Consider the following 20,500-nt stretch of genomic DNA (forward strand, 5'->3'; position numbering starts at 1 on the left):
AAGCTCACTTGTTCAGCCCCAACTGTATTTTGTATATATTTTCACACATGAAGAGCTGATGACTGGTGAGTGCTTGCCTCCTACCAATTTCAACTGGTGACACAGAAACGGTGCCACAGAGACGGTGCCACACCAATACAACACACAGTAGTCCAGTTGCTTCCCAAAGAGATCTGTGGGAAGGTCCAAAGACCATTGCCAGCTGCTGTAGGGGTGCATGTTTTTCACTTAGTGAAACTAAAGACTAGTTATAATTATTATTGTACTTAATATGTTATACAGTATTTAGTATCTATTAATATCTTCTTTAAAAGAAACTATTATAATTTTTATGAGATAGGTGGTAGTGCAATGACATCAGATTAAGTCTAAATACAATAACAATAATAATTGTTGTATTAAGTTTCAATGATTGGAAATCAAAAGCCCCAAAGCAGCTACAGCAACCCTCAGACCAAGGGTTGGACCATAGTGTATATTTTATTATTGTGGGGAATGTGATGTCACCAACTTAGTAGTAATAGGAGGGGAGCAGCTGGCAGTTGTCAGCTTTCCTTTTATGAAAAGGTGGTGTATATGCACTTCAAGTTGATAGAAATCCTGAGTCGAGTCCTGAGGCTGTATTATGTCAGCCCTTCAAGGCTCTATCTCAAGATGGAGAGGAGAGTGTTTATGGGATTTGAAGATGGGTAACCGGGAGATAATTCTGTCAGAAGTGTGTCTCACAGACCACCATTAGCAGGTAACTATTGGTTGACCATCTGAATACAACAAAGTACTAAAATGTCATTCTTATAGAATAAATTTTGAGTACAACAAAATAATAAATGTCACTCAAATGTTGTATGAGGAGAATGTAGTAGATTTACACTAACAAGGATTAGTACTACATTACTGTGTGCATTACTGGAGTGGATTCTGCCATTTTGTCTAAGAATATAATGGATCCAAATTGGCTGAATGTATTATTATTGTAAACAAGAGTTAGATCATTTGCAGAAGATTGCCTGTCTCATGTACCTGAATTTAACTGGAAACATTCGTAGATGTTTAGATATATTTTTACTTGATGTAAACCATGTAGTAACAGGTGTGGAGTATTTATTAGGCTTGGAAATGACTTGTAAGCTACTCTGTATTAAAGACATTGCTCAAGATATTCATTTGTTAAATAGTACACATGTAGCTTTAATATATACATAAGGGGCTGATGATTGATTTTGGAAGATTGAAGGGCTGCTTAGTAGTTTATACCTTCCCTGTAGATGGTAATCCAATTGAATACCATGAAATTCTAGTACCAGGTATCACAGACCATGTGGTATCTGTGGATGGTATGAAGTAGCCAACTCTTGCTGTATTCATCAAGTCAAAATCTTCATTTTTTCTCTAATGGCTTGATATGTACTGATGACTAATGTATTAACATTTCTGAATAGTATTTTATGTACAGTCATGTTATAAAGGATTGCTTTCTGTGTTAGTGACATTTGTTTACCATAGAAAATGTTTTATCATTATCTTAGCTATTGGTCTTTAGTTTTTTGTAAAATATGTTTACCTCATTGTGGTGGCAACATACATCAAGCAGTATTGAAAATCCATATAATCAGGGTATGTTATTTAATCCTTCTTCCAGCCAAGTTTGTGCATCTATAGTCTGTCACAATTGTCTCCGTTACTATATTTCTCATATGCTTCCACACATACCAAATATTTACCCAGATTAAAGAAAGCATTTGTAGAACATCAGTGATATTGTCATATGCAGGAAGAGTTTAGAAAAACAAACATTACATCTTACCCAGTCATATTATGTATTTTTCAGAGCTTTATTTTCAAACATTTTAAAAGGTGGAAAAAAAAAGTTTCATGAATGTAAAATGTGTTTATGTTTCCTTAACATATTTCTATCAATATTTCTGTACCTTAACGTCTTTAGCAGACATGTACTAAGCATTTAACAACTATAAGTCTGGAGAAAAGGGCTGAATTGTTTAGTTTTAAATATTTTCCATGAACATTTAATTTTTTTTATAAAAATGCACCAGGAGAATGAGAAGGGTGCACTGTTGGACTGTGATTTACTTGCACTTCTACCCTTCTAGACAATCTCATGCCACCACCATATATTATTTAGTACTTTATGTACTGGTCTAGTTAGTCGAGGGAGTTTATAGTTTGGTTGTAGGAAGTTGTGTGGAGATACGACAAAGGCATTGGTGTGTTGTCACCCAGGTTTTAGTGTAGTATCATTGTTAAATAAATTTGAGATAGATGACAGAGTAGGCAGTTGTTGTATGGTGTTGTGTAAATTGGACATTCAAGTATTATGTACAGTATTTGGAGGGAAGCTTTGCATTGGGAAGTGGGAGGATTGTTCCTGTCATGAAGTGGCCATGTGTGAGGCAGGAATGTCCTGTTCTTAGGTGTACTACTGCTGTTTGAAAACATCAGTTATGATGACAAAAGGGCAGCTATGAAAGTTTGTGGGGTTTGATGGTTTTAGGTAGTTTGCTGGATGTTCCCAGTATTTTCATCATCTTGAACAGTGGGAGGATTGGGGAATAGTCTGTTATTGGTAATAGACTGGAGGCATCAAAAGGAGGAGATAGTACATTTCAAGCCGAGTCTGCTCTACCACCAGGAGGGTGATATTTCCTAGCTATACTGATGAAGTATCTTGGCAACAATGTCACCTACATAGGTGAATGGCGATTGATTCCGAGGTGAAGACATGGAATCCATGGTCTTCTGTCTATTGGTGTACTTGATTTTTGGCTTTTTGGAAAAGGTGGTTGGTACAAGTAGAGTGGGTTCCAATGCAGAAAAGAAATGGACCTAAGTCATCAAAATATAGGCTGGCAGTTGTTTTGTGGGGATTTGTTTCATTACATTATCAGTAGCTTTACTAAGAAGCATGCTATATGTTTTATGGTTTAGGAATTGGGATATGAAGGTGGGCATAGCTCCTCAAAATCACAAGAAGTAAGGTTTATGTTGGATCCACTGCTTCCAGGCTGTCGTGCTTTTTCCAATTAAACAAAATATAGCATAGGAATGTTACTTGTTATCAGATGTGTGTGGTTTGTCATTTGTTTGCACTAGGATGTCTGTATCACTGCAGCCAATTAATAATTTATTTAAAAGGGTGATGCAAGAGAATGGCATTTTAATTGCCATGAATCAGAACAAGACAATTCTTTTTGGTTTTCAAATGCAGTTTGTCATTGCAATTAGATGGTAGTTCTTTGGAGAGGTTCCGTCTTTTCCTGGTTTGGGGAAAAGGATAAGGAATTTCTCTCCAGGTGGTTGAGAAGGCACCTTCCATCCATATTCTACTGAAGAGGTTAAATATGAAGGACGTCGCAGTTGGTAAGTGTTGTATTAATGTTACTGGGCCTGGAATAGCCTCACAGATAGAAAGGAAGTGAGGTATTCTCTGTACCAGCTGCCATGTGGGTTGTGATTAAAGACTTCCAGAGACCACCATCTCCTGCCCTCACCATCATGCACCATTACTGAAGGAATTTTCATTGTTAGTTGGTAGAATGTGCTAGTGTGAGAGAGGACACTACTGTCAATCTCAATCACTCTCACTCTTGGCATCAACTCCTGAATGGGAGTCTTAACCCAGGGGTACCACTGGGAGATGGTGGAGCAGCAGTTGGTTTTTCTTCAGCCTGCTTATGAGTCCCACTTTGAGATCTTGGCTACCTCTTCCTTGGTAGGAGACAAAATGGAAAGGTGTGTACAACCTTCAAATGGGATTCAGTCCTAATCCTCTGAGAAGGGTGTAAAGACTATATATATACATACATATATATATATATATACTTTCAACCACAATTCACTTTTAATATCATGCCATCACAGTCAAGACTGATGAGGAGCTTGATGGAAGCATATGTGGAAATTGATACGTGGTCAAGCCAAGGACTTGAACTCAGTTTGGACGTAACAAAGTGTCACTGACTTAGCCCATTGCGCTATCAAGAGACTTAGCACAATGGGCTAAGTCACTGACACTTTGTTATGTCCGAGCTGAGTTTGAGTCCTTGGCTTGACCACGTATCAATTTCCACATACAGTCAAACCTCGGTTTTCGAACATAATCCGTTCGAGAAGGCTGTTCGAAAAGCGATTTGTTCGAAAACCGAAACAATTTTTCCCATTATAATCAATGTAGATAATTTTAATCCGTTCCAAGTCTAAAAAACAACTTTTTCTATTTTTTTTTTTTTTACTATTTTACACCATAAACTGCACTGTATACTGTTTACCATAAATAAGTGTATCCCACTTCTTTTCTTAAACTTTTCAAACCACCCTCTGCTTGCTTTAAAATCAACCCCTTCCGGAATAATGCTAGGATCTTTTTTTATCAAATCTTCATACAATTGTCTTGCTTTGGCACAAATTGCATCTTCACTAAGAGTATCACCTGCTAACTGTTTCTCATTTACGAAAATCAGCAAAAGTTTCTCCACTTCCTCCAATACCTGTGGCCTTTGTTTGCTAAAAACACTTGATCTTTTAGCCACATCACTTGCTTTAACCTGGTCTTTATTTTTTAGGATGGTGCTTATCGTCGATTTGGCCATCCCAAACTCCTTAGCCAACGCAGACACACGAACGCCAGATTCATATTTCGCTATTAATTCTTTTTTAAATTCAATAGTTTTGCGCACTACTTTCCTCTTTTCTTCACCACTTGAACTTGCTTTCTTTGGACCCATGATTAGGGGCTAATACACGATGCAAAGATGAAAAAAAAAGTCAGATTTACGTAAATAAGAACGAACACGTCTGCTCAGAATGAACTTTGATCGCAAATGCGCTACGGAGGAAGCGTCCTTAGCATTCGAGTTCTCTCGGCTCGCGAGTGAGCCGCGTTCGGGTACGCTTGGCTTCTTTCGGTTTGTTCGAGAGCCGAAATTTGGTCGAGTTCTGAGACGTAAAATTCTCGAACTTTTTGGTCGAAAACCGATTTGGTCGAGAACAGAAGCGTTCGATAACCGAGGTTTGACTGTATGTGCTTCCATTGAGCTCCTTGTCAGTATCGATTGTGATGGCATAGAATTAAAAGTGAATTGTGGGTGAAAAGATGTTAATCTGTTCACTGGGGACCATTCAGTGTATGTATATATGTATGTATGTATGTATATATATATATATATATACATACATATATATATATATATATACACACACACACACATATCCATCCCTATACCAACGACATTTTCCCCTGTACATGGGAGGTGGCCAAAGTCCAAGGTATAAATTCACTCGTACCCATTTCATCCCCACATATTCCACTCCAATTTACCACCCCTCCCTCCCTCTTTTCTTGGCTTTTCCTGGATATCAGGTCATCCCTGCATCTCACCCACTGTCCTGGGTCAGAAGCAATACAGCAAGATAGCACATCCACAGCAAGGCCACTTTATTTAATCAGCAACCCCCCCCTCTGTCCCCTCATCCAGAAAAAGAGAATATATATATGTATGTACATATATATGGAGGAGAAATAAAGATAAGGTGGAAACAGTTATTAAAATGATAAGAGCAGGTAAGGCACCTGGGTTAGATGGGTGTCTTAACAGGGGAGGAACAGTGATGGTGGACTGGCTGATGAGATTATTTAACCCCTTCCATATGATGATACCTACATAGGCATGAGGCATGAATGGGTATATGAGGATGCTGGCGTTGGGGCCTTGATTATTTTGTAGTTGTAGCTAAGTGACCCCCGAATTCTGTGAACTGTTTTGATCATGTTTTCTGTGTTTATGATTACTCCGAGTGAAAGAGAACAAGTAATACAACAGCGAGTGTATATTCTATAATGCGAATAGTGTGATGCACTGTACATTAGGCATCGATGCTGAGTGCAAGAATTTTACTTGTATTGAAGAGGTTAATGTTTGTCTAAAAGAGGGTAGAATGCTGGATGACTGGAGGAGTGCCTATATAGTAAAGGGGACAAGTGTAAGTGTAGAAGTCCCAGAGGGATTAGTTTGTCAAGTGTAGTTGGGAAGGCTTATGTGAGTACTTTGATTTAGAGGATTAGGAGAGGAATAAAGGGAGTAATTGGTGAGGAACAGTGTGGGCTTAGGACATGTAGGGGGTGCATAGATCAGATTTTTAAGGTAAGGCAGATATATGAGAAAGCTTTAGGAAAAGGTAAGGATGTTTTTTGGGACTTTTTGGATTTGGAAAAGGCTTATGACAGGGCAGACAGGAAGGCACTGTAAGAGGTACTGCAGATATATGGGATAGGAGGAAAGCTGTTAAGAGTTGTCAAGAGCTTTTATGAGAGTAGTGGACCCTGTGTTAGAAACAGAAATGGAGAGAGTGGTTTGAGGTAAAGGTGGGACTTCGCTAAGGATGTGTTAAGTCACCTTGGCTGTTCAATTTATACATGGATGGGGTGGTGTGAGAGGTAATAGGCCGGGTATTGGAGATAGATAACGAAAATGGAGAAAAAATTGGAGATGAGCCAGTTGTTGTTTGCTGACAATGTTGTGCTTGCTGTAGGATCAGAGGAGGGATTAACCACTTCAGTATGACTCAAATTCTTGCACGCAGCATCAACTGCCATATGTAATTTGCATCACACTACTCTCATTATAAAATATAAAGCCACTGTTGTATTACTCATTCTCTTTTACTCTGAAAATGTGATCAAACCAGTTCACAGAATCCGGGGTAACTCAGGTATAACTACAAAAAATACATATAATCAAGATACCGATGCCAGCATCCTTGTGTACCCACTTGCGTCTCATGAGGCCTATGTAGGTGTCATTGTACCAGAGTGGTTAAGGAAGTTAGTGGTGGAGTTTGGAAAGGTGTGTGAAAGAAGAAAGTTGAAGATAAATGTAAGTAAAAGTAAGGTGATGAGATGTATAAGGGGAAAGGATGGCAGAAAACTGGAAGTGAGTATTAAGGGAGAGAGACCAGAGGAAGTGGATAACTTTAGATACTTGGGTGTGAATGTGGCAGGAAAGGGAGGAGTGGAGGTGGAGGTAGAACATAGATTGAGAGAAGTAAATGCCTTGGGGGGATTAAAAGTGTAATGAGATACAGAGATTTGGGTTGGATGCTAAGAGGAGATTGTATGAAGGAGTGATAGTGCCAACAGCAATGTATGGGGCAGAAACATGGAACATAAGAAAGGAAGAGTTTAAATGTGTTTGAGATGAAATGAGGTTACTAAGCTGGATAGAATGAGAAATGAGGAGGTGGAAAGGTAATTGGGAGATTGGGTTGAAAAAGTATTGGGATGGTTTGGACACATGGAAAGAATAAGTGAAGAAGGATTAGTAAAAGAGGCATGGAAGGAGTGAACATGAGTAGGTGACCAAGGATGAGATGGATGGATGAGGGTAAAAGGGACACTGGGAAAGAGGGAAATGTCTGTTGAGGAAGGGAGAAGACAGTAGATAGGAGTGGGTGGAGAATGGTTGTGTATGGATGATGCTGTGATACATGGAAAGGAGTGGATGGGATTTGGTGTGAGGTAGTATGTGTGAATGATATTTTGACTAGCTCGGAGGGATTTCTTCCCATCTCTTTTTCTGCATGAAGGGACAGAGAGAGGGGATTGCCGATTAAATGAAGCTGCCTTACTGTGGATGTGCTATGTCTTGCTACTGACCCAGGGTAGTGGGTGAGATGCAGGGATGACCCCTTATCCAGGAGGAGCTAAGAGAAGAGGGAGGGAGGGGTGGTGAATGGGAGTGGAGTATGTGGGGATGAAATGGGTGGGAGTGAATTTATGCCTTTGACTTTGGCTACCTCCCTTGTATGGGTGAAAAAGCAATTGGTATATCATATGTATGTATATATAAAAAGGCTTAGACATGAACATTCAGACCTGAACTAAAGCAAAATACAAATAAAAATACAGCTTGGCAAAATCTCAAGGACTATACAAATGTAATGTATGATTAAAAATGAATATGAGGGAAAGAGAGACAGGCTTTATCATTAATATAATTTGAGAAAGACGATGGGCATGATACAAGATTAAATAAAATGATGCAATTACTAATGTAGAAAAAATTGCTGTTCAGGGAGGTTAATATCAATATATAGATACCAAGTTGACAACTGTATGTTTATGAACATACCAAGTATCCTACCAATAGTATACAGTACATACTGTATAGATATATACATAACACACCCAAGTGTTAAAAGACATATATACAGCATGAGAATACTTTATTCAAAATTCTGAAGTGCTAAAATCTCCAAATTCCAAGATTTCTTATAGAAATAACACAAATTGTATATTCCAGAAAATTGTTTAAAATCAGACTGCAGTCCACAAGTGTGAAATTATGCATAAACAACCAGAGTAATTTGAAATCATCACTGAACTTCATTTTATAAAGAAATAATAATAATAATGATAATAAAAATGAATAATACCAGTAGTTTACCTACTTACCATCAATCCACAAAGTAATCATTCATATACCAAAAGAATTTTCCCTCTCACATTGGAGATGGCCAGCCAAGGCACACACCCTACACCCATTCCACTTTAAGTTATGATAATGTTCAATTAATAATTAATATGACAATTTTAGGTGAGTAAAATTAATACTAATATCATGAGTAATAATTTCACACCTAAAATTGTCCCATTATTAACTGAACATTATCATAACTTTTTTCCACTCTGCTTCTCTCCTGACCTCCTTGTTTCTCACTCTATCCAACTTAGTAACCCCTACTATACTTCTTGGACATTTCATCTCAAATACATTTAAACTTTTCCTCTCTGATAGGGCTGATGAAAGATTATTGGGATGGTCTGGACACATGGAAAGAATGAGTGAAGAACAATAGTAAAGGTGGTGTGGAAGGAGTGAACAGGAGGGGGCAACCGAGGATGAGATAGATGGAAACAGTATTCACCTTGGTCTTTGGATCATGTGTTGGACTTGTGATCGACACCTATTTCCCTCCTGGGAGAGAGCTCAGAGCTCGTATGACCGATCTATGGGTAATGCTATGACCTTACACACACCCAACTCCCCGCCCATGAGAGTTGGAGTAACGACCCGAAGTGCAGTAATACCGAAATAATTTCGGCCCTGGGCAGGATTTGAACCAGGTACTGCCGCACCTCCATACTGGCAGTCCAGTACTCTATCAACCATGCCACCGAGTCGTGTGAAGGGGGCATTGAGCAAATGGGGAATGTCTGTTGAGTAAGGAAAGGAGAAGGCATGAGATAGGGATGAATGGAGAATGTGTATGGATGATACTGTTATGCAGAGGGGGTGGATGAGGAATGGGGGAAGGGTGTACTTATGTGTGAATATTTTGATGGAGCCCCCAATGGGATTTTCCCCAGTCTTTTCTTTTTCTATGTGAGGGAACAGCAAGGGGGGTTGCTGATTAAGTAAAGCGGCCTTGCTGTGCATGCATTGTGTCTTGCTGCATTATGTTTGACCCAGGGCATTTGGCAGATGCAGGGATAACCTGTCATCCATGAGGAGCTGAGATAGGAGGGGTGGAAAGGGTGAGGGGGGGAGTGAAATGGATGGGACCAGGTGCGTGCCTCTGACTTAGTTACCTCCCTCATAAAGGGAGAGAAAAGCTCTTGGTATATAAATAAATCATAACTTACAAAAAATGGGATGAATGGGGGGGGGGGTGCATGTATGCTTTGACTCGGCCACCCTCCTTATAATTGGGAAAAGACCCTTTGGTTTTGAATAATGTTAAAAGGGTTTCAAGAAACTATATATGTATGCTTGTAATATAGTAGTTTTTATGTACACAATATAATTCTGTTACGGCTGTGTTTGACCACATACTGATGAAATGTATTGCATTCACTCACCAGCATGAATAATTTTCAGAGTTGGATTTTTAGAATCATAAATACATTATCAAGGATGAAAAAATATATAAGGATAAATGTACATTATAATAATACAAAAGCCATCACTTGCACAATATCATATAATTATTTATCACGTTGTGTCCCAATATGAAATGTTTTGCATTCACTCAGGAACATTAATATATTACACTTTTTCATTATTATTTAAAGTGTAAAAATATAAGGCAAAAGTGCAAAAGCTGCTATTTGCACAATACTGAAATTTGTTTAATTTGTGATCAAGTGCATAATGAAAATTTTTACACTTAATTAGGAATACTACAATATTAGCGGCACATATTAATAAACTGAAAATAAACAAACCGAGTATAAGAAACTCTCAAAAAGTTTGAACTGCTGCAGCCTTAATTCCATACTTCCTGCCATATAATATGCACTGGCATATGGCGTGTACCTTAACGGGGTCGGGTCTAGGATACATTTTTGGGTGTTGCCCAAATATTTAATTTCCTAATATTTACTATGAATTTGCACCATCCTACTGGATGTAAAGTTTCAGGTCCCTTGGGTAGGTTGGGGAGGCAGATGACCTATGTGTTGACCTTCTTCTAGCCTTACAAGGCATGAAATATTCATCTTGCTGGTCTGGAAGTAAATTGGGGTGTGGAGAAGAAAGTATAATTTGGCTAGGAATATTTAGGAAATACTTAAGTCCCCATTCTCCCTGAGGTTTGCATCTTTCCCCTTAGTAGGATTTTGGTCCAAGATTGTCGGCTACTGGGTATTCTCCTATTGAACTTATTATGCAAGACATTTAATTATCTTTACATATATCAGTATATCTGCACTCAGTGCTAAACTGTGACTTAGGTGGTTTTAAAAGTTAGTGGTGCTATCTATGCTACTGTAGGCCTGTGTGTGTTGGGAGCACCTCTAAATGTCATCAGAAGACTAGCACACCAAGCATGTTTTTTGGTGCTAGTCTAGGTTTAATAGCTTCAACCCTGAAAGCCTACAATGAAAGAACCATCAGGGTATAAAATGTAGCATTACTTTTGGATATTTTTGTTCAAGGGCATGTTTAAATGACAGGAAATACAGTTTAAATATTTTTGTGTAATAGTGAAATGTTTAAGTTTACTAAATACCAATGTTTTCTCATTCTGAATAGAAAAACACTACATAGAGCAACAACTGATGATGGTCTGGATTTGTCAGTGCTGGACTGCAGGTTATCTAATGGTCCTGTCCCCAAACTGTCTTGTTTTATACATATATTCTGAAACTTGGAGGAAGAAGAAGAAGAAGAAGAAGAAGAAGAAAAAAATCTTAAGCATTTCAGATAAAGGAATCTCAGTCTGTATATACGTTCATATGAAATGTTAATTTGGTTTGAAAAGAGTCCTTTCCATTTACACTATTCAATTCTCTCCCTAGCATAATCTCAGCAGGTTATTCTCGAGAGAGAGAGAGGAGAAAAAAAAAAAAAAAAAAAAAAAATTAAAACAGCACACTACTGTTATACAAGGCAAGGCATTGTCTATGAAGTCATCTGAGGCAAGCCAAATTCATCCACCAATGCTCCATCTTTAATGGTTTCAGCTCCAGGTTCTTTCTCAGGTGCATTAGGAGCATTGATGGCATCGTCAAGGTAGGACGAGTCTGCATCCAACATGACTTCATCGCCAAGTGCATCTAGTTCTGCCTGGAGTTCGTCATCATCAATTTCAGGCATTCCGTAGCTGCGGCCAAGGGCCTCCTGCACTTCATCAGCTTGTTCTAACATATCGGCCATGTCATCCTGTGGAATATGAAACATAGTTAATGAGTACAAGATTGCAGTATTGATAGTTCTTCTCCACAGAATCTTCAAAATTTGAAATTCCAATATCTGGAATGAAAATGCTTTTCAAAAATACACCAGAATGCTAACAAAGGCAAAAACATTGGCCTTCTCTATTTAGTTGTGGCACCCCATGCCTACCTACTGACCAAATACAAAAATGATGTAAGAGCTCACAGCACATCTTACTCTATTGTAGTTCATGTGAAGTGAAGGTTCCACCAAATGAGAAAACTAATTAAATGGCTTTCATCAATGTTAATAACAACCATAGGGAAGGTTTTGTTCATCTTATGGAGAGAGACAGACAGAAAAAAAAGCTTTCATCAATACCGTTAACCTCTTCAATACGAGTCAAATTCTTGCGTACAGCATCGGATGCTTAATGTGCGATACATCACACTATTCGCATTATAAAATATAAAGCCACTGCTGTATTACTCATTCTCTTTTACTCTGAGTAATAATAAACACAGAAAATGTGATCAAAACAGTTCACAAAATATGGGGGTCACTCATCTACAACTACAAAATAAATATAATCAAGATGCAGATGCCGGCATCCTTGTACACCCACTTGCACCTCATGATGCCTATGTCGGCATCATCATATCAAAGAGGTTAACAACATCAACCATAGGGAGAGTTTTATTTATGATGTGAAAGCCCCCACAAATTAGGTAAGTAAGAAATAGGGTACTGTGACCAGGTAAGGAAGTGGGTGTCCTGACAGATGACCCACATATGTATAAAATGTCCTATGTTTCAACTGTTGTCACTTTTGTGATCAAGACTCTATGGGCTGAAATTATGTATACCTGAATATTAATACTTCTGGTATCCAGGATTTTACGAGGGAAAAAGGGACAATTGTGAGTGTAGTAGTTTCGAGGGATTAGCTTGTTAAGTGTAGTTGGGAAGGCTTATGGGAGGGTCTTGATTGAGAGGATTAGGAGAGGAACAGAGGGAGTAATTGGTGAGGAACAGTGTGGGTTTAGGACAGAGAGGTTGCATTGATCAAATTTTTGTGGTAAGACAGATATGTGAGAATGCTATAGGAAAAAGTAAGGATGTTTTTTGGACTTTCATGGATCTGGAAAAGGCTTATGACAAGGTAGACAGGAATGCACTGTGGGAGCTATTGCAGACATATGGGATAGGAGAAAAGCTTTTAAGAGCAGTCAAGAGTTTTTATGAGAGTAGTAGAGCATGTGTTAGGATTAGAAATGGAGAAAGTGAGTGGTTCGAGGTAAAGGTGGGACTTCGTCAGGGATGTGTTATGTTACCCTGGCTGTTCAATCTATACATGGATGGGGTAGTGTGAGAGGTGAATGCAAGGGTAGTGGGTCAGGGGTTGGAGATGGTTAAAGAAAATTGAGAAAAGTGGGGAATAAGCCAGTTGTTGTTTGCTGACGACATTGCACTTGTAGCAGGATCAGAGGAGGGATTGAGGAAGTTAGTGACAGAGTTTAAGGTGTGTGAAAGAAGTTAAAGATAAATGTGGGTAAAAGTAAGGTGAGATGTACAAGGGGAGAAAGTGGCAGTACACTGGAAGTGAGTATTAAGGGAGAGAGACTGGAGGAAGTGGATAGTTTTAGATACTTGGGTGCGAATGTGGCAGGAAAGGGAGGAGTGGGGTTGAGGTAGAATGTAGATTGAGAGAAGCGAGTAAATGCCTTGGAGGATTAACAAGTGCAATGAGAAATAGACATCTGGGAATGGATGTTAAGAGGAGATTGTATGAAGGAGTGATTGTGCTGAGAGGACAGAAGATAGGGGTGAATGGAGAATGGTTGTATATACATGATGCTGTGATGCATGAGGTGGAATGGGTGGGGGACAGGGGGTGAGGGAGTATGTGTGAGAAATAATCTGACGCAGCCCAAAGGGATTTCTCCCTGTCTTCTTTTCTACATGAGGGGATTGTTGTTGTTGTTGTTGTCGTTCCCTAGACTGTCTGTCCGAGCAGTCCCGTCTCCCCAAGGAAGGCCACAGCCGAAACTGGGTTTTCCCACAAATCCTTTATAGAGTGTATGTTGTGTTGTTCGCGTGCATGATTGTGTATAATGCAGTCTTCCATTATGTGTTGTATGGTATGGGGTGAAGTGTTACATCCTGGGCAGCTGTTCACAACACGGTCGTCCAGCCTCTTCTGGTAGCTTAGAAGTGCTGGGTGGTGACCGCATCGCAGTCTGGCCAAGTGGACTCTGTCCTTTCGTGGGAGAGAGGATTCAGAAGGGTGGATATCAGGGGGTCTGGCATGCAGCAGTGTGTTGTCTTTCAGTGTGTTAATGGAGCGGTGAGTGATATGATTATGAATATGTTTCCGGAGGCTGGTATTTGGTGGTTGTGGAGGAAGAGAAGAGAGTATCTGTGCGTAATAAAGGTCTTTGGGTGTAGTTTTAATGTTTCTTGGTGTGTGTGGGTGTTCTGCTATGTAGTGTAGCGGGTGTGATGTGTTTGTGGTGGCTGCAGCAAGTGTTTGTGTGCCTCTCATGTCGAGGTGGTCCTTGACTTTGAGGACTTTTGTTTCATGGTGTAAATGGTCTGTAGGTGATGTATTTGTGCAGCCTGTAATTGTTTTTAGGGCTTTGTTTTGTATGATTTGAAGGGTGTTGTGGTGTGTCTCACTGAGATTAGGAGCCCATGCAGGACTCGCATAATTCATCACTGAGCGTATGCATTGTTTGTATATTGTTATATTAGTTTCTTTGTTTTGTCCAAATGTTGTTCCAGTGATTGACTTAAGTGCGTTAAGTCTAGGTGTGCATTTGTTTTTTATGTTTGTGAGGTGTTGTTTGAAAGACATGGATGTATCGTATGTTACACCAAGAATTTTCGGTGTGTTTGTGTGTGGTATTAGAGTGTTCTTGATGTAGAGATGAGGTATGTATTTGTGTTCTTTTGTCCAGTTGGTGAGAAGTGTTGCTGTAGATTTGGTTGGAGCTATTTTGAGTCTGTTTGTGATGAACCATGTGTTGAGTGTGTCAAGGTAAGGCTGGATTATTTCTGCAGCTTTGTCTGTGTTACGATGTGTGCATGTGATTGTTATGTCGTCTGCGTAGGAAGAGATTTGTATTTCTGAGGTGTCTGGCGTGGGTAAGTCATGCATGTATAGATTAAATAATGTGGGGGATAGAACTGAGCCCTGTGGTACTCCGTTCTTAATGTTTCTGATGTGCGATGATTGGCCATTATATGACACATGAGCATTCCTGCCTGCCAGATAATTGGCCAGCCATCTTTTGGTGTTATTGTGCATGTCTGTGTTATATATTTTATTTGTTAGGTTGTGGCGGGGGATAGCATCAAAAGCTTTACTAATGTCCAATGTTATAAGAAGTGTTCTGTGGTGGGGCCTATCTGAATTGATGCCATCTAAAATTCTTTGTGTGAGGTTTGTCAGAAGAGTGTTTGTGGAGTGTAGTGGCCTAAAACCGTGTTGTGAGTCAGCAAGGGGAATATATGGTGTGACAAGTTTAAGTATTAGGCGTTCAATGACTTTAGAGGGGGTGCAGAGAAGTGTGATTGGGCGGTGCGATGTTGGGATTGTTGGGTCTTTGTTCGGTTTTGGAATGGTGATTATTTTACCATGCTTCCAGATGTCGGGTATAGTGTTGTGTGAATAGCTGTAGTCCTGGAGCTGCAACGTCTACGTCGTGGGACCACCCCCCAACCCCAAGAGTTGGGGGCCAATCAGCAGCAACTACCCCTGGCCATCAGCTCTACGCAGATGGCACCGATCCCCAAGGAGGAGCTACGCCTACCTGGGGGAGTACCACATGAGGGGATGGAGAGGGGGGTTGCTAATTTAACGATGCAGCCTTGCTGTGGATGTGCTGTGTCTTGTGACACTGCTTCTGAACCAGGGCAGTGGGCAAGATGCAGGGATGACCTGTCATCCAAGAGGTGCCAAGATAAGAGTGAGGGAAGAGGGTGGGGGGAGTGCAGTATGATACGGATGGAATGGGTGGGAGTGGTTTTTATGCCTTTGTTTTTTGGCTACCTTCCTTAGAAGGGGGAAAAAAAGCCTTTGGTATATATACCGTATATTTCCGTGTATAAGACGACCTTTGTATAAGACGAGGTACAAAATTAGAGCAATTTTTATTAATTTATCTCATATCGGTAGTATAAGACAACTGCTAATTACAAAAGCATCAGTGTATCAAACCTACTGTACAAAAATAATTGTTTTGATTACGTTTATCAGCTGTTTTTCTGCTTTTCCTCTTTTCTTTCTCATTACTTAACTGTATCCTTATACCAGATAAATTACTTACTGTATCCTTATAAATTAAAAATAAATGAAATAACAAAGCAAATCATGTATCATGATTTTCTGAGAACACACGTCAACTAACTAACAAAAATGATTTGTTTACGTTCCTGGTTCGACGAAGCTGAAGTCGACTCACCGGAACTGGACTGGGATCCCTACGATGACGGCATATTTGAGGAATCTTGTGATATGTTCGAACAACTTTTCGAAACAGTGTGTGATGATTGTGATGAGTTTGAAGGGTTTTATATAAATAAATAAAAAAATAAAGTTTTATAATGTTTTAAGTTTTAAATGTAATGTAATTTTATTGAAAATAAAGGTTTTAGAAATACGTTTGATGTGTAATATTGATGATGATTAGAAATTAAGTTTTATAATTTTATAATTTTCTATGTTTTAAATGCAACTACTGTAATATATTTTTTTTATTGTACTGTAATACAAAATTTTTATTTTCAGTCTTAAAATTAAAGAAAAAGGTTGCTATGAATGCAACCAGTGCTCGATGTTTACATTTTTTTCAGCTGTGTTAAATGTGTTTACATAGAGTAGTTAAAAGTACTGTAATTTCATTAATATAGAATTATTCCTCGAATTTATTAACAATTGCCATTTACTATAAAGATATGCCAATAATATATAAGGTAAATATGGTTTAATTACCTTTATTACCAGTTCTTATCATAATGTGAATCATTTCCTGTGTATCGGTGGTTATCAGCAGGCTAGCCTACCAAGTCATCTCACGCAGAATTCAAGGTCTGATTTTTATAATGGTAGTATAAGACGACCCCTAATTTTAAGGGGTGAATTTTTGGAATTTAGGGTCGTCTTATACGTGGAAATATACGGTATGTGTATGGTACATGTATCCAGGATTTTCTAGATTTTGGGATGGTCAATATCTTTACAACTTTTTGTTCTAATTTCAGTGATTCTCAATTGAGAGAACTTGTATATACTTTGTCTCCTTGACCCTTCAAAAGCACCCTCTCAACTTTTATATTTATTCTGGTTGTTACTGGACAATTTTATTTTGCTGGGGGAAAATTTTTCATATATCAATTTTAATTCAAAATACTCTTTGAATATAAATGGGCTTCTGGGTGATCTATTTTACTGTGTTTAATGAGGGAGGGGTGAGTATGTTGTGTTGTCAGATGGGGCTATTACACAGGCATTACCATAAGAATGTAGCAGTCAGTAGCTGTATGCCCAGTGTGAAATGTCTGTTAATATTAGAGAGCAGCTAGCAATCAGATGACAGACTGCACTTGTTTCAGCAGTTAGTCCCATTAGTTTATCTATAAATCCGTTCCATATTATTTCTTTTTTATTTATGGGAATGGATGCTAAGAGGAGACTGTATGAAGAAGTGATTGTGCCAACAGCACTGTATGGGGCAGAAACATGGAACATAAGAGAGGAAGAGAGAAAGAGTTTGAATGTGTTTGAGATAAGGTGTCTGAGAAGTATGATAGGGGTTACTAGGCTGGATAAAATGAGAAATGAGGAGGTGAGGAGGAGAACAGGGGTGGAAAGGGAGTTGGGAGATAGGGTTGATGAAAGAGTATTAGGATGGTTTGGACACATGGAAAGAATGAGTGAAGAAAGACTAGTAAAAGAGGTATGGAAGGCAGATGTGGAGGGAGTGAACATGAGGGGATGTCCTAGGATGAGATGGATGGATGGGGTGAAGGGGGCTCTGGGGAAGAGGGGAATAAGAGGGAGGGTGGAGGGGAGTGGAGTGTATTCAGGGATGGAATGGGTGGGAATGATTTTATACCTTTTTCTTTTTGGCTACCTCCCTTGTAAGGGGGGAAAAGCCTTGGTATATGTATGTATGTATATTCCAAAGGCCTGTTCCTTCTTGTAAAGGAGGTAATGAGGCAATAAATTTTTGGATGAGTGTTCACTGGTGAAGGGTGAGTATATGTTTTGTATTGGCCATCCTTTTGCAGGGGGGAAAGGGCCTTATAGTATATGTATTTATGTAAGTAAATTAAAAAATATACCTAGTGTATAGTTCTCCACATTCAGTTCTTTCCTAACTTAAAAATAGCTAGTTATCAGCCTGAATAAATCCTGTAAAGTGGTCACACAGCATTCATGCATTAATGAAGGATATTATACCATACCAAGCACAATACTTCAAACTATATGAAAGCATTAGCAACTTCAACAGTCCTTACCTGAATATCTTCTATTTCATCAATATTAATTTTCTTAAACTCCTTCTTCATCTCCTTCATACCCATCTTCATAGCTGTAACTGTTGTTTTTGTATCTTTGAGGGTTTGTGTTGTGTAGTTGGCTTGCTCCATGTTGAAACTCTGTTGCCGCAAATTGTCCGACTGTTGTTCATACATTTTCTTCTGCTTCAGGACCCTCAAAGCTTTCTGTTTGATTGCATTTTTGGCAGGGCCCTCTCTCATCTAAGGTTAAAAAAAATAATAATAAAAAGTAGTATTCAGACACCAAACAGTTGTACTTCAATTAATCAATCATACATCCACCTAAAACACCTTGGTCCAGATACATACATACATACATATACCAAGGCTTTTTCCCCCTTAAAAGGGAGGTAGCCAAAAAGGAAAAGGCATAAAATCATTCCCACCCATTCCATCCCTGAATACACTCCACCCTCCCTCTTATCTTAGCACCTCCTGGATGAGAGGTCATCCCTGCACCTTGTCCACTGCCCTGGGTCAGAAGCAGTGTCGCAAGACACAGCTCATCCACAGCAAGGCCGCTTCATTAAATCAGCGACCCCCCCCTCTCCGTCCCCCCATGCATAAAAGGAGAAGACGGGGAGAAATCCCTTAGGGCTGCGTCAAATTTTGCTCACACATACTACCTCACCACCCATCCCCCTGCCCATTCCAGATACAATAGAAATTCAATTGACATCTTGAATCCCTCCTGGTTGCATTGTATATATAAAGAATTACATATATAAATAGAAATAAAAAATAAATAAATAAATAGGGATATTCATAACAATGACAATAAATGGTTAATTTCTTAATAGGTAGGCAGTGTAAAGTAACCCAAAACAACCATATTTCAAGACTTTATAATGGAGTCCCATAATGAGCAATACTCTCACCTATGCAACTCTTCACAAGTGACCTACCCCCAACACCAGATCCAAAATATAACACCAATACACTCACCAATTTTGATAATCTGATGATTATAACCTAAATTACAAACAAAAAAAGCAGCAAGGAACACCCAAGCTTACTCAGAGAAACTAGAACAACAATTTAGAAATAAAAGAATGGAAGTTTCACCCTAGAAATCATCAGTAACACTGCTCACTTCAGATCATACCACCATGAAATATTTCCTTTTCTGCCCTCCAGTTTTCATTTTCAGGTGGACTGCTTCAATTTTACCTTCACTCAGATTTGCTATTTCCATCAATTCCATTTCACACAACCACCACCCATTTTATCTTTTTTCTCTCTTCTCCAGATGGCATATCTATTATCCCCCAGCTATAGATAAAAAAAAAATTGGAGCTTGGCATGTTCATTTACCACTGACATAATTTATTTCCAACCTGACTAATAATAAACCACATCCACTGGCAATGGCTACTTTTGGTTTTCTTCCAGTGTTTCCTATGCTATATTGTCCTCTTATTTTTTCAAAATCACTTCCTCATGCTCCGATTTAGAATTCCCCAGAAAAATTGCTGTTTTTTTTCTTTCATCCTTATTTCACTGTCCATGGCTTCCTTTGTGTGTTCATGTGTCTCTGTACATTCATTTTCAGGCTACTTTTCTTAATCCAAATATATTCAGACTTTTCTTTTCCTGTTAATTTCCAAGACTTGTTGATTACTTATTTGCTTTGATTTGTAACTTAAATTTTACTTTCATTACACGTGCTGTTTTTCATATATGACCTAATCTGAACATGTCATCAATCTGATCAGTTGCATCAAAGTCACTTCCCATAATATGGAAACAATTCCCCTATAGTCTTTGGCATGTTGTGTTTCTGATGTATCATCCACAATGTGATATGGTCTTCCTGCCAACCAAAAAAATATAACATATCTATTCTTATGAAATTCTTATTTGACATGATATTCTCTTTTTTTAACAACCTTCACTATTCCTTCTTCTGGCCTAACATGTTTTTCTCTTCTCTGCTACTTCACGATCTTAAAGTTTACTGTATCCTTTTGTTGAACAGATACCACCTCTCTTGTACCTTCAACAGTTCACTGATCTTTAATTGATTTTGTCCTGGCATCACTTGCTTCTTTGCTATTGATAACATTAGTTCTTTCACCTATCAAAGTCTCATTTTTCTTTTTTAAATTGATAAAATTCTTCTCTTTTTGCAAGGTTTATTTCTATCTTGTCCAAGCTTTTGCTCTAGGTCATGAAACTTTCATTCAGGGGAAGAAAGTAATCTTTTCACACACCTGGCAGATAAACCATATGAGGAAAAACTAAAAGCACTGAATTTATTAACT

At 38.7% G+C, this 20,500-nt stretch overlaps 1 protein-coding gene across 2 annotated transcripts in view; it reads right to left on the minus strand.

Moving 5' to 3' along the window:
- Window positions 1–1,868: 1,868 nt before the first annotated feature.
- Vps60 (vacuolar protein sorting 60) overlaps window positions 1,869–20,500 on the minus strand; it is a 48,343-nt gene continuing 29,711 nt past the window's right edge. For both annotated transcript variants that reach the window (XM_076205696.1, XM_076205695.1), the window contains exons 4-5: window positions 18,195–18,437; window positions 1,869–11,675 (exon numbers count right to left, since the gene is read on the minus strand). In XM_076205696.1, the coding sequence (XP_076061811.1) occupies window positions 11,415–11,675; window positions 18,195–18,437 (504 nt within the window). In that variant the 3' untranslated portion in view covers window positions 1,869–11,414. The remainder of the gene's footprint in view (window positions 11,676–18,194; window positions 18,438–20,500) is intronic.

This window comes from Oratosquilla oratoria, chromosome 22 (genome assembly GCF_046742065.1).
Source record: "Oratosquilla oratoria isolate Oo_2021 chromosome 22, ASM4674206v1, whole genome shotgun sequence".
In the NCBI taxonomy this organism is placed as follows: Eukaryota; Metazoa; Arthropoda; class Malacostraca; order Stomatopoda; family Squillidae; genus Oratosquilla; species Oratosquilla oratoria.